Raw genomic sequence first — 13,783 nt, 5'->3', positions numbered from 1 at the left:
GATTTGGGTTTGATAATTTGGGTACGAAGTGACTTGGGTACGAAGTGACTTGGGTACGAAAAGACTTGCTTGGGTACAAAGTGATTTGGGTTTGATAATTTGGGTACGATGTGACTTGGGCACGAAAAGACTTGATTGCGTACAAAGTAATTTGGGTTTGATAATTTGGGTACGAAGTGACTTGGGTACGAAAAGACTTGCTTGGGTACAAAGTGATTTGGGTTTGATAATTTGGGTACGAAGTGACTTGGGTACGAAAAGACTTGCTTGGGTACAAAGTGATTTGGGTTTGATAATTTGGGTACGAAGTGACTTGGGTACGAAAAGACTTGATTGGGTAATGGGTACAAAGTGATTTGGGTTTGACAATTTGGGCATTTCGATATGAGGTCCCCAATCCGCAATCTCAAAAAGTAATTGTTAAAAATTAAATTCTTACCCTAATTCAGTCCCCATCTCTTCCATTTTACCACTACTAGGCCTATATATGCCGATTGTCCTCGAACTGCCGAACGAATCGCGAAGTCACGACACGTGACGATCGTGTGCTTAGTATTTTTTCTCAGGACGACTGTGGAAAATTAACTACTATAATGTTCATCCTGGAAAGAAAAAATATCTGATCCGTGCTTTGTGTACAAAACATGTCACACGTCCGGGAACCATAGATCTAGAGTGTACACATACTGGTACCCTGAGCGAGCTGCTTCGTGGTTTCCAGATGCGTTGATATTATGTTTTGTACACAAAGCACGGATCGGGTATTTTTTCTTTCCAGGACAAACATGTGTAGATAATTTTCCATTTTTGAATGTGTGTGCCAGATAATTCTCCATGTTCGTTCTTGGAAAAAATAATCGCACGATCGTCACGTGTCGTGACTTCGCGGTGCGTTCGACAGTTCGGGGACAATCGACATTCGTAGTGTAGTTGGTAAAAACCATGGAGGTAGAATTCTACCTCCATGTAAAGACGGAATAGATCATAGATGGGGACTGAATTATTATGGTAAGAATTTAACTTTTTTTGAGGTTGCGGTTTGGATTTCCTGGACCAGTCATGCCAGTCTATCTAGGTCAATTAGAGTTCAAAGAACACGTACATGTACAGCCTAATTATGGCGAAATTTGATTAAGAAAAAAGAAGAGGGAAAAGTTTCCGTATGTGGCGCCACGCGCCACCACTTTTTCATTCGATATGAAATTATATAGTATCTAATTTACTATTCTAATTTACCTCACAAATGAGTGAGATATCCCTTTTTTTTGTAAAAATGACTTGAGTGAAAAAGTGAGTGCCACCACGGGTGGCGCCATATACGGAAAGTTATCCAAGAAGAGATTTGCACTCAATCGAACCCCCCCCCCCCCCCCGTTTGTGTTGTGAGACATGTCAACTAGTCCACCTTGTTGAGCTGTAAATGGCTCCACTGTTAACATCGGTCTCATCACTGTGTGGCCAGTGATGAGACCGATGTTAAAAAAGCGGAGCCATTTACAGCTCAACAAGGTGGGCTACAACTGATTGTAATGTTGTCAAGTGGTACATTTTGTACACAAGTCAAAGACCACCCTGTTCTAAAGAGGCTTTTGAAATCAACATTACCCCAAAAAACTTGTAACAAATCAACAGAAAACCATAACATAGACTATAGAGGAAGAAAAACTTACGATTTTCATTCTTTCAAACATGGCGCTGTACGATCTTTGCTGCTGAGTTCTTCAATCCACCAATCGATAGAGGGCGCCCTGGTAAAAAAAAACAAAAAAAAAACGTAGCCGCATCCGCATGCTTGACCAGTGCATACATGTTTGTTTGTTTGTTTGTTTGTTTGTTTGTTTGTTTGTTTATTTGTTTGTTTGTTTGTTTGTTTGTTTGTTTGTTTGTTTGTTTGTTCGTTTGTTTGTTTGTTTGTTTGTTTGTTTGTAGTAGCCGCACTGTAAAACGCCCAATGCGTCACTGCAAAGTCAATTCATAGTGGAGACTCGTAATTTTGTTGTTGAGCATTTCATAATAATTTCTTACGATTCATAATCATTGGTTTCTACCTCCATGGTTTTACCCGTCCACCAATGTGTCTGTGCACTGTGACTTAGGTTTGTTCAGTGGTTCTTTGAGGCATGGCACGGGCCAGCCTTTCATCATGATTCACATCTAGCTCACATGGGATGGCCCCCGGTTCCGCACCAGTTGCAGTCTCTATGGGGGGGGGGGGGGGGCGTAGGTGACTTCCAGGTGACTTGAGATGGGGTCCGTTTTTCAAAGATTTACGAATGATACACTCTTAAAACTAAAGAGTTAAATCCAACACTTGCATAAGTTCGGTGAGTGACTACACTTTGACATCGAAACCTTTCTTATACGTCACAGTGTATAGAAGGTAATAGCATCAACTATTCGATTCTGTTTCTTAGACCCCATGGAATCCGACACGAAGAACCGACAGCCAAATAAAAAATGAGTAATTCTGACGGGGGTGCAAAATGCACTCTCCCGAAGGAAAACCGGCACAACTTCCCTTTTTTAAGTACACCACTAGCTTGACGATAATACACTTTTGTTCGACCCCGTATACTCACCCACGGAGTTATAAAGTTATGCGCATAAAAGAGGAAATACTGCCTTTTGGCCTTTTTGGTTATCGGGAAACGCGTGAACGGGGGAAACGAGCTAAATACATTATAATCACATTAGTTTAACATTTTACAGACTAAAATTCCGTTACTGACTTTATTTGAGGCAGTGGACACTATTGGTAATTACTCATAATAATTATTAGCATAAAACCTCTTTGGTTAGGGAAAGGTTAACAATAATATAATACATTGTGAGAAACGGCTCACTCTGAAGTAGAGTTGTTTTCGAGAAAGAAGTAATTTTCCACGAATTTGATTCCGAGACCTCAGATTTAGAATTTTGAGGTCTCGAAATCAAGCATCTGAAAGCACACAACTTCGTGTAACAAGGGAATTTTTTTTCGTACAGTTATCTCGCAACTTCGATGACCAGTTGAGCTCAAATTTTCACCCAGGTGTGTTATGCATGTTGAGATACACCAAGTGAGAAGCATGGTCTTTGACAGTTATAACATATCATGGGGTTGAACAAAGAATTAACTTGAGTGGGATTCGAACCAACGATCTCCGGATTAACGTGCCGGCGCTCTACCAACTGAGCTATCTAGCCCTAAGTTGGTGGTCTCCCTATTTTGTCAATAATTTTTATCTTTGTTCGGGGGTGCCAGTCAGAAGCCATACAACCGTTAACTGCCGTGTAGCCAGGGATCACACCCAAACTACGATACAACATGGGAAGCGACAGCCAGGGCATCACCTAAACGGGATGTAATTTTTTGTTTCAGATATCAATATAAACCACAAGGGAAACTGACTGGGTACATTTTGAAATGATTTGTCGGGTTGAACAAAGGTTTGACTAGAGAGGGATTTGAACCAACGACCACCTTTTTCTTCTTTGTTAGGTTTGTCTGTTGTATGTTCACATGGAGGAATGAAATCTTTCATTTTGGTTTAGATATCAAAGGCATGCTAATTGTTAAGTATCTCTTTGTTCATGTCTAACTCGATTCATGAAAATTTAAATGTCGCATTTTATTCTCTACATAGTTTTTTGTTTGTTGTTTTTGTGTGTTGAAAATGAAACGGCCATTCTATCACTTTTGAATTGTCAACTCCAAAATAACTAACGATGGTATGTTTTTAACCAAAAGAGAGTTAACCAAATTAACATATTTGTCGTTTCAATGAAGGAGGTGTGGTTTTCACACCGTTTCGAAATCAATAACTCGTTTTGTTTTGAATTTAACTTGCAGAGACGTAATCCAAACTTGGAAAGGTACCTATTATAACACTATGGACAGTGAAACCATGTGAAACCAAAATTTAATACAAGTTGGGCGTTTTTCTAATTCGCAACGTGGAGTTTCACTTTGTAGCGTTTTCTTATCGCGTGTGGTAGATTTCTTTCGCGTAAACTTATATTTCATTACTATTGTATTATTATTTTTTTTTCCAAGTGAAAATGAACTCCTCTCACGCGAAAGGGAAATACTACCAGCTTTACTATAGCAGCCATATCCTTGAATAATTATCCATCTAATTTATTACGCGCCATATCAACATATTAACCTTGGAGGTAGTTGTTTATCAGCTCTTATATCACGCTAACAATTTAATATTCTGCATTTTCATTGGTTTAGAGCGCGTCACATGGTATGTCTTAGTTTTACTAGACGGCGGCCGTGTGATAGTGCATCGTTTGCCGTGTGATAGTGCATCGTTTGCCGTGTGATAGTCCGACGACTATCACACAGCGTACAGTATACCCATACGTCTTTTTACCCACCTCGAATCCAATCAGTTGTGCATCTTTGATCTGAAACGCGCGTACGAAGGTTGCGTGTACGAGGATGATAATTATTTTGTTGGGGTGTTATAAAACAAATATTGACTTAAATTTAACATCAGCTCTTAAATATTGACTGCTTTAACTCGGGCTATGGTTAAAACTACGACTCCCTCGGTGATCCCCGGACCATTCCATTTTCCCTCGGCGGCGCCTCAGGAAAATAGAACGCTCCGGGATCACCTCGGGAGTCGTAGTTTTAACCATCACTGAAAGCAGTCACTATTTATACTCGATCGCGAGGTCAACGTTTTTATAACGTACAGTCATCCAGTCATCACTTGGGTACTGTGCTCAACTATAAACACGACTCGCATTCGCCCGTATGTTTGCTTTGAGACAACCCGTTGGTCTGAATGCATCTAGCCCTCCCTAAAATGCAGACTAAGGTTGCTCAATCACCCTTCTCTTGCCTTGTAATATTATAATAATTTTGTGACAATATTTTATCAATTTCGATATAAACATGAGTTGTATTTGCTACTTTTCCTGATTCTGTTAACTTGTAGTATATACTATATTTTTGGAACGTTATTGTCTTGTATCTTGGCCGAATAAATAATGTGTTGCAATAGAGCCAACCATCATTTTGTGGTGAGACGGAGCAGTAGTCCCGCGGGGCCAGCATTCACGTGAGAATACCGCTAGTGGCTGGTGGGTGCACGTGTTGGGAATCGCGGAGAGAGTCGGAACGCTGTTGATGGTGATCGCTTTTTCCATTCAACGCTTGATGGGCGCAGTGTATTTTTTTTAGTATAGGTTTTCTCGGTCAATTTAACCACCAAGCTATTCTATTTCGCACGAAATCAAATGCTACTGAAAAGCGTCATTCGGTTTCGTTTTATGATTAGTCAAATGTAATGTTGCGCCATTCGATTAAACAAAATTAATAATCATTCAATTTAGCAATTCATCAAAGCAGCATTCAAATTCGCAGACGCTTCTTGAGGCGTGTGTGTCACGAAAAAGACTGGCGATATGCTAAATTGAACAGAGAGCTGAAGGAATTTGACTCGACTCAAAGCGAAATTGAATGGCCGAATTCTGAGTTTGAAACGCAGTAACAGCTGGAGAGGCAAAACAGCTTTAATTCGAACGCGTGAAAATGAAATTGGCTGCTCTTTTCCCGAATTTGACCGAGAAAACCTATAGTATCCGCACGATGTATGTAGTATTGTCCCCGTGTTGAACAATGGGCCTATATTTAAAATTTTGTTCAAATAACTTAATGTTTGGATCCTGAATACGAGGTCAATTAATGTTAACTTACCTTTTTTTTCGGTGACAGCGACTAACAAAAAACTATGTGTTTCTCATAATTTGTGATTTTAATTGTTTTTGTTTAACTTGTCGGTAAGACACATTAATTAATCTCAAAATTTCGCTTGGTATCCCCGATTGTTTTATTCAGCACCCCAAAATTAGGTAAGTTTGATGGGTTACCAACCTTGACTATATAACCCTATCTTTTTAATCTAGCCTAAACCAATATTTGCGAAGCAAACTGTTTGTTAAAAGCGTTTGTTCTGTCCTGAAACCTTTGACATGGGACCATTAACACTTGCTCAGTGGCCAGATGCATGCTTTAGCTTTTTAGTTTTCTGAAATCAATCTTTTAAAATAACAATAACTTTTCGACGGTTTGCCGAACACCTTTGAGCACTAAGGCCTATCCCATGGATCAGTATTTTCTCGGATTACCATTCTTTTGTTTTAGCAGTAACAAATTCACGACGCCTTATCCAAATCGTTTACAGATGTAGAACTGCATATAGTCGAGGTCCATCGGAAACTTGGAACTAACCCAGTTTTACTTGTGAGTACACAAAGTAACATTTTCCTGGCTCAGTATTATTTTAATTAACATTCAAAGTTTTCATGTAAATGCTGCGGATGTAATTATGCACCGGCATTCTTACCGCAGCACTCGTCAGTTCAAATGTTCCCTTTTAACTGACAACAAAACAGCAACAAGGAATGTTGTTTAGTCTGGAGCCATTTTATTGGCTACGACCTTTAGTGCTGAAAGAACGCATTTTGTGTGCCCGGAAGAAGGGCGCAGCTTTCCCTTATGCTACTCACACTAGGGAGAATAATGCTAGCGAATGTGCTTAACGGTTATACAATCGCTCAAACTTCGCAAAATTCGCCGTGTCTTTGTAAGCGTAAGTAACACATTCGGTACGTTCACGGGTCATTTTACACCTCCTTATGAAAATCGGTCACTTTATGCTGCTGCTCTCACACAGCGAACATGCTTGCGAATTATGCCAACGGAAGGAAATATTTGACAATCGCTCAAACTTCGCAATGTGGAGAAATACCAAATCAATTCGATGCTTTAAAAACAAAAAGGAACACTTAGCACAGTAAGTTTCTGAAACAGTATAAAATAAATCAAATGTTGATTGCAAACAATATATTTATTTTGGACATAAATGTTGTCACAGTACAAGTTATTTCGCCGTGTCTTTGTAAGCGTTGGTAACAAATTCGGAACGTTCACAAATAATTTCCCACCTCCTTACGAAGATCGGTCAATTTAGAAACCGATTTCTAAATTTCAGCGAATGTTGCGAAGACGCTCATTCGCCTTCGATTTTTCGTAAGCATTTTGTAACGTTGGTAAGGCGTGCCTAAGCGTTGGCAACGTTCGTAAAGGCATTGGCAAGCGATGCCCAGCATTCGTAATATTATTCGTAAGATATTGGTAAGGAAAGGGCCGACGGAGGACGATCGAGGGGTGAGACCGAGATGAAAATATTCACTATCTAACCGCCATTTTGGACTAATTCAACGCAAAATTCAAATGTTCATCTTCGCAAGAACATTCGCCACTCTGTGAGAGCAGCAATACGACGCGCATCCTAAATCAATTTCAGCGAATGTTGTGAAGAAGGTAATTCGCCATCGATTTTCGTAAGCATTGGTACTGTCGGTAAAGCGTGCGTATTGTAAGATATTGGTAAGGAGAGGTTGAGGGACGACCGAGAACATTAATATTCACTATCCAATCGCAACTTTTGGGCAAATTCTTGCAAATTCCAAATATTCAATATTTGCAAGAATATTCGCCTCAGTGTGGGAGTAGCATTACGCCATTCTCCCCCTGACAATAGGGGTGTGGATAATCACAGGGTGGTACATGGGTTTTGTTCTTTCTTTTTAAATGAGACTTTATTTGCTTATCTTTCTTTAGTTGGCGGGGTTTAATCTCTGAGAGACATCATGCACTCTGAATGGCGAGGTTGGGGTGTAGTGATCGTGATAGCATCACACTTGCTGTACATACTGCAGGTCGGTTTTACACGGTGTGCCGGGATACTGTTTAACAGTCTGCAGAATGCTTTCCTTGGCACCGCAGCACAGACTGGTGCAATAATAAGCATTATGACATCTGCAGCTTACTTCGGATGTGAGTAATGAAGCCGCGGTCTGTACTCCATTCATTTTAATATCCTGATTTTCAGTTTTCAGATTGGTGAGTTTGTTTATGAAAAGAATTTGAAACCATTAAAAGGCATGCGGTTAGAAAGATGTTTTAAAAGTAGATTTTAATGAGCCACACAATATGCCTCGAATTTGCGTGGTTTCCCTAATCGTCGTGAACACTGCACGCCAATTTATGGAATCAAACTTTTGACTCCACAAAATGGCCGACCGTGTTATAGTTCACAAAATAAAAAGAGAACGACGCTATTTTGAGGCATGATATTTCTGTGAATCATTACATAATTCTTTAAAGGCTGTGGATAGACCAACTCGTCAAATCCAAGGCAACATGTGCCTTTAATTGAATTTATCGCTGTTGTTTTGTATTTGTGTAACTTTGTTTTAATTGTAGGCGTATTTGGCGGTGTCTTGTGTAACCGATATGGGTGTCGTTCCACAGCTATGCTCGGTGGAGTCATGCAGCTTACGGGAATGGTTGCCAGTTCCATCTGCCAGACAATCCAGCAAATGTACATCGCAAGTTTCTTCATTGGTAATTTTTTTGTAAATTATTGATATGGAAACACAAAAAAGTCCAAAAATAAAAACCGTTAACCTTTTAACTCTTGTATTGCTAAGTAAGATTTAAAACTTTGCATGGTGGAAATACGATATGGAAAGGTTTGCGGTAACACCATGTAATGACTTTCTCTAATGAGTTGGGGCAGCTTTCTCCAGACGATCAGAGCATACTGATCGAAACGTCGAGTTGAAACCAAGTACGGTTCTTTTCAGAACTACCCCAACTCATTTTAGAGATAATCATTTAATACATGGTAAACCACCTACACCGCAAACCTTTTCATATCTTTTATTGCTTTTTGAATTTTCCCCACCAACAAAACATAGGCATGGCATGAATTTTATACTTGATTTGTAATATGCATGACTCAATGGTATGACTTTGCCTGAGAAATGGTAACATTTCATTCATCATCAAGTCCAATGGACTGGACCGTTCCGGCTTTCCACTAAGCTCCGCCCACCGCGCACGTGAGCAAGACACGTGTACAAGTGCGCACTCCCAATGACATTCTGCACGATTCTGCCGCGCGTGCCAAATATACGCGCACGCATGACCGAGTTTGTCCGACCACAATCATTGCTGTGATTGGTCAAAATGGGTGAACGCGCACAGTTTGATTGACAGGCCGGATCGGTCCATACCGAGCCGTTTTACCGGCTTGATGAATGATGAACTGTTGTTGATATAGACTGTGCAAGTCTCGCGCAGATTTGAACTTCCGGGACCATTGTGGTCCCAACCTTATGGAGTTTTACGTTAGGGAGATTTTGTTTCGTCCATTACTTTAGTTTAATATAGTTTATGACCATAAAAATGACATAATATGTTGTTAAAAATGTAATACTAATTAACAACATATATAAAAGTAAAAATAAAGTCAACATAATAACGACGAAAAACTGATATTTAAACTTGACCTCAGGTCAGGTTACTTGTAAAAAATTAAGAACTTGTGCCCATCTCGGATCACGAAACTTACGCAGACGCTTGTTTTGGCCGGATGGAAAGCCTTTTCATTGGTCGCTTAGGCGTCGGCTTCCTCTTTAAAATGCGTCACGCGTTTATCTAACGCCATTGCGACCACCGTGCGTCCGCGTATAAACCAGCTTTCAGTAGTTTCACATTCGGGCGTAGATTTACAAAAGGGGTTTCAAAGCATTTAAGATCAAACAAACATCCTTGTCCATACATAGACTTTAACCGATTATTGTGTTTTTGTTTAAAAAGCTAAAACTAATTTAAACAAGCTCATATGGGTATTTTTGTTGTTCAGATTCGGCATTAAGAAAAAATTAAAGCAAAGATTTGATTCATAAAAAAAAATTAAGTTCTTCAGTTGTCGTGTTTGCTCGCTCCGGTGCGCGCGAGACTTGCACAGTCTATAGGCCGTGTCCGAAACGGCGACTTCGGCAACAGCTACGGCTAGATCGCGCGCGTCTGCCTATTCTTCAACACTGGTAGACGCGCTGATCTAGATCTTAGTATAATTGATCTCCATTAAACTGACAGTATAATGGAGATCAATGATTAGTATCCACTTCTAGGTCGAGAGCATCGGACTGCGCGCGCATAACGGCCGAGTGGCCATGGTGTTGTTTCAATCCACAGTTTTGGTTGTTAGATCTAAAAGCGTTTCGTTGGTTTTAAAACACAGGAGTATGACATACCCGCTATATGGAGTATAAGAGGTTGACGTGAATAAGCAGCCATAATGATCATTTTGCTATATATAGGAATGATATAAAATGTGGCGTTGTATTACTGTTGAATGTATACCCGCCATTATCTTCTATTTGCAGGTTTAGGATCGTCATGGGAGTGGTCTGGGGCAACAGTTGCCGTCACCCATTACTTCACGAAGCATTATTCCTTAGCAAATGGACTAGTCAGTGTCGGTTATGGTATCGGATACCTCTCGTTTCCGCCCATCATGCAACAGTTGCTTGTCGCTTATGGATGGCGAGGGACTCTTCTTGTAACAAGTGCAGTCTCGGCCAATATGTGCGCATGTGCAGCACTTTTCCGTCCCCGTCTCCGTAATCAACGATCTCAAATCAGGAAAAAGTTCGCTTGCTGGCGTAAACTTAAAACACGTAAAGAACAATTGCCTGCCGAGGAAAAGACTATAGACCCAACAGTTGCTTCTCAAGAAGAACCATCGCCTCTGCGATTTGATTGCAAACGTATCTGGGCATTTCTAACCCGTGTTCTCTCATTTTTTCGACTGGATATTTTGGCTAGAAGTTATCGTTTCATTTTGCTCACTGTCCTTCACTTGATCCATGTTTCACCTTATGCTGCGTACATGTTGTTCATTATACCACGTGCTATAACCGTAGATGTAGACGAGAGTAGTGCTTCTTTTTTGTTATCAGTCTTTGGTATTGCCAATATGGTGGGGCGTCTATCGTCCAGTATCATCGTCTACAAAATTCCCCCTAGCTTGGTCTACTCAGTCGCCATGCTCCTCGCTAGTGGTGCTGTTCTCCTTGGACAGTTCAACAGCTACATTTTCTTCGTCTTGTCTGTCAGCACGCTTGGGTCATGCATTGGAACAGTGAGCATAACCGCCATGGTGATAACAAGACGTCTTGTAGGTGCCGAAAACATGGGATCTGCTATTGGCTTTTATCAAGTGCTTGGAGGTGTTGGAGATCTCTTAGGACCAATTTTTGCAGGTACACAAAAAACTAAAACATCAGCAACACTAATAATAGTTAGTTAGCAGGAAACTATACATCCATGATTTTTTAGGGGAGAAAGTAATCCTCAAAATCTCACTCAACAACACACTCTGTATATGAAAACAGCCGCGTGACATTTTCCGGGTGTAACTCGTTTAAACTTCTTTTTTGTTGTTGGGGGAGGGGGGCTGCATGCATCGCACTCATTTCAATTATGTAGCAATGAAACTACTTTGTGTTGTGCTTAAACTTTGTTTTGTGCGTTAAAGCCTTAAACGCACAAAACAAAGTTTGTTTTATAGCAATTTGCTCCTTTTCATCGGTAATTATTGCATGTTTTGAGACACTGTTGCATTTATGGTAAGGGACCATGGATAAATTAAGAACGCGGCCGCCCGCGGTCAGACTCGTTCTAGAACGAGTCCGTCCCAAAATTGTCACGCGCCCGTCCCAAGATGGATTAAGCGCTTCACTGATTTTTAAGGCCCCTCATTATCGAACTCTATTGTTGGTGCCTTTTGTTGTTCAGATTACATGGACAAGGCAGCTTGCAAGTAATCCACGAAGGGGTGAAGGATTAGTGTTTGCGGTCTAGCTCAGGTATACACCAGACAATGGGTTGGAGATGTCCATGTACAGCCAACCCTCAAGTTTGCCAAAGCCAATACAATAATATGCTACTGCCATAACAAGTTGAAGTGGTGACTATTATTCTTAAATTTGAAATCATCGCCAACTTATTTTGTATCTACATCTAATTGTTACATTAGGACCCGTGTTTACAGAGATGATAACACTTACAAGATTCGTTCATAAAGGTACCGCGAAATCATGCTGACCGGCTCGCAATCGCACAAAACACAACGCAAAACTACATCGTAGTATACAAACACTCCATCTAGCTACACACTCACACACAGTGTTTTCAATATTCAGGCCTAGTAGTCTTGTTATTTTGCGTGCAACAAACTATAATGCAAGAAACATTGAACGCTAGAGGGCTTTCCTAAACAATGTGATAGCGGGAGAGCCGCCCTCCGTTGGAAAAATTGCGCAACAGCTTACGAAATTAGTTTCAACCGCCTTGAGATTAAGACTTTCGGGAGAATCTGGTGTCCGAAAATTGCAATACCAACCAGCGTTGGTGCCCGAGCTAAACTCATACAACATTGGCGCCGTCGCTGGTAGCTTGGGGAACGTGGTGAATTTTCAGCAGTTCCTTGGCAAATATTAAGCGTGTTTAAGAAAAACTTCATAACGTGTTGGCTTCATTGTTCAAACATGAAACATTTTGGACACCTTGGATGTACAAAAAAGAGTATAGTTGTACTGTTTAATGTAAGATGTTTTTCCTATTGACTTTGTTTTACTTTGGGGGATTATTTTGCATGGCGGTCGTGCAAAGACGTATTTTTTTATATTTTTTAATCTGCGGTTGTGTTTTGACTTATTGTGTGAAAAGGGCTACAACTTGGATTTATCTACCCAGATAAGCCGATTATAACTACACAGTGGTTTTCGGCCTACACCATTGTTCCTTTGTTATACAGTGGGTCTTCCTCGAGACCCGGTGGTTGAGGAGAACGCGTTCCACTCCGTAGTTTTTCTTTTGTTCGTTTTGTCACGCGAAGGAACGCGTCGCGACGCGGTCGTTCCCGTGACATAATTTATCCATGGTCCCTAAGGTAAATCCAGTGTTCAAAGAATTGCGCGTTCTTGTCTAAATAACAGTGTACACTGATCATGAATGCCTGCAAAATTTAGCATCTCAAAGTCACTGGACTTTTCTGTTGATGAGTAACCTGTATGCATGATAGTAGCCTTTTGTCAAGGCCTTCGTTGCTGGAGAGCCGCGATCATAAGCGACTGGAGCGTGGTCTCACGTTCCAGTCGCCTGTGATCGCGGCTCTCCACACGACCTTGACAAAAAGTACCTGATGAATGGTTGATTCATTATTTTTGCCAGGGGCGCTGTATGATGCCACTGAGGACTACCAGGTTATGTTTTACATCATCGCAGGGATCTTCTTCTTCTGCTTCCTTCTCACAACCTTGCTTCCTCTGTTACGCAAAATCGAACCAGGGATCGACTTAAAGGAAAGAGGTGACACAGCGGTATCAAATCCCAATCCACACAGTGTGCCGTATCAGTATAGTTCTTTACAAAGCATTCAAATGACAGTATAACAAATCTATATCAGTATTATTTAATGTGCTTTCAACGATTTGCTTCAGGTAAGATGTTAAGTTTTCAAAGTGTGAAAACAATAAGAATTATAGAAACCTTAGTTGCGATATATCCAATAATGTGTCGGCTCCAAATAATGTTAGCATACAAACTTACTTGGTAACAAGCAATGAGCTGTCGTTAGTATAAAACGTCGTAAGAAACAGCTCCCTCTGACTGAAGTAACTTTTTTTTTGAGAAGGAGGTAAATTTTTTACTCAGATAATAAAAATACTTCAGGCCCGATGAAGCCTTTTATTAGGCATCTGAAACTACACTGTGCAACAAGGGTGTTTTTCTGACCACAATTGAGTCTTAAGTTTTCACAGATTTGTTATTGTATGCGAAAAGCTGGGATAGACCAAGTGAGAATACTGGTCTACCAGATTGCCAAACGTGTCCAGTGCCTCAAACGTATAGCACGCGAAT

The 13,783-nt window shown here is 40.6% G+C and overlaps 1 protein-coding gene across 1 annotated transcript; it reads left to right on the top strand.

Annotated features, from left to right (window-relative positions):
- Positions 1 to 7,653: 7,653 nt before the first annotated feature.
- Positions 7,654 to 13,314, top strand: LOC117302544 (monocarboxylate transporter 12-like). Its single transcript, XM_033786519.1, has 4 exons — positions 7,654 to 7,840; positions 8,270 to 8,410; positions 10,243 to 11,121; positions 13,094 to 13,314. Exons 1-4 carry the CDS (start codon positions 7,654 to 7,656, stop codon positions 13,312 to 13,314), a joined length of 1,428 nt encoding a protein of 475 aa, XP_033642410.1.
- Positions 13,315 to 13,783: the final 469 nt, after the last annotated feature.

The sequence above is a fragment of the Asterias rubens genome, chromosome 18, assembly GCF_902459465.1.
Source record: "Asterias rubens chromosome 18, eAstRub1.3, whole genome shotgun sequence".
Taxonomy (NCBI): domain Eukaryota; kingdom Metazoa; phylum Echinodermata; class Asteroidea; order Forcipulatida; family Asteriidae; genus Asterias; species Asterias rubens.
The sequence above is the reverse complement of the archived record's forward strand: the minus strand, read 5'-3'. Positions and strand labels throughout refer to the sequence as shown.

Bases quoted from the DNA above. Each gene is read 5' to 3' on its own strand.
- LOC117302544 (XM_033786519.1), top strand. From the start codon at position 7,654: ATGCACTCTGAATGGCGAGGTTGGGGTGTAGTGATCGTGATAGCATCA. The intron at 7,841-8,269 runs GTGAGTAATGAA...TTTTAATTGTAG, and splicing joins ATCTGCAGCTTACTTCGGAT to GCGTATTTGGCGGTGTCTTG. The intron at 11,122-13,093 runs GTACACAAAAAA...TATTTTTGCCAG, and splicing joins CTTAGGACCAATTTTTGCAG to GGGCGCTGTATGATGCCACT.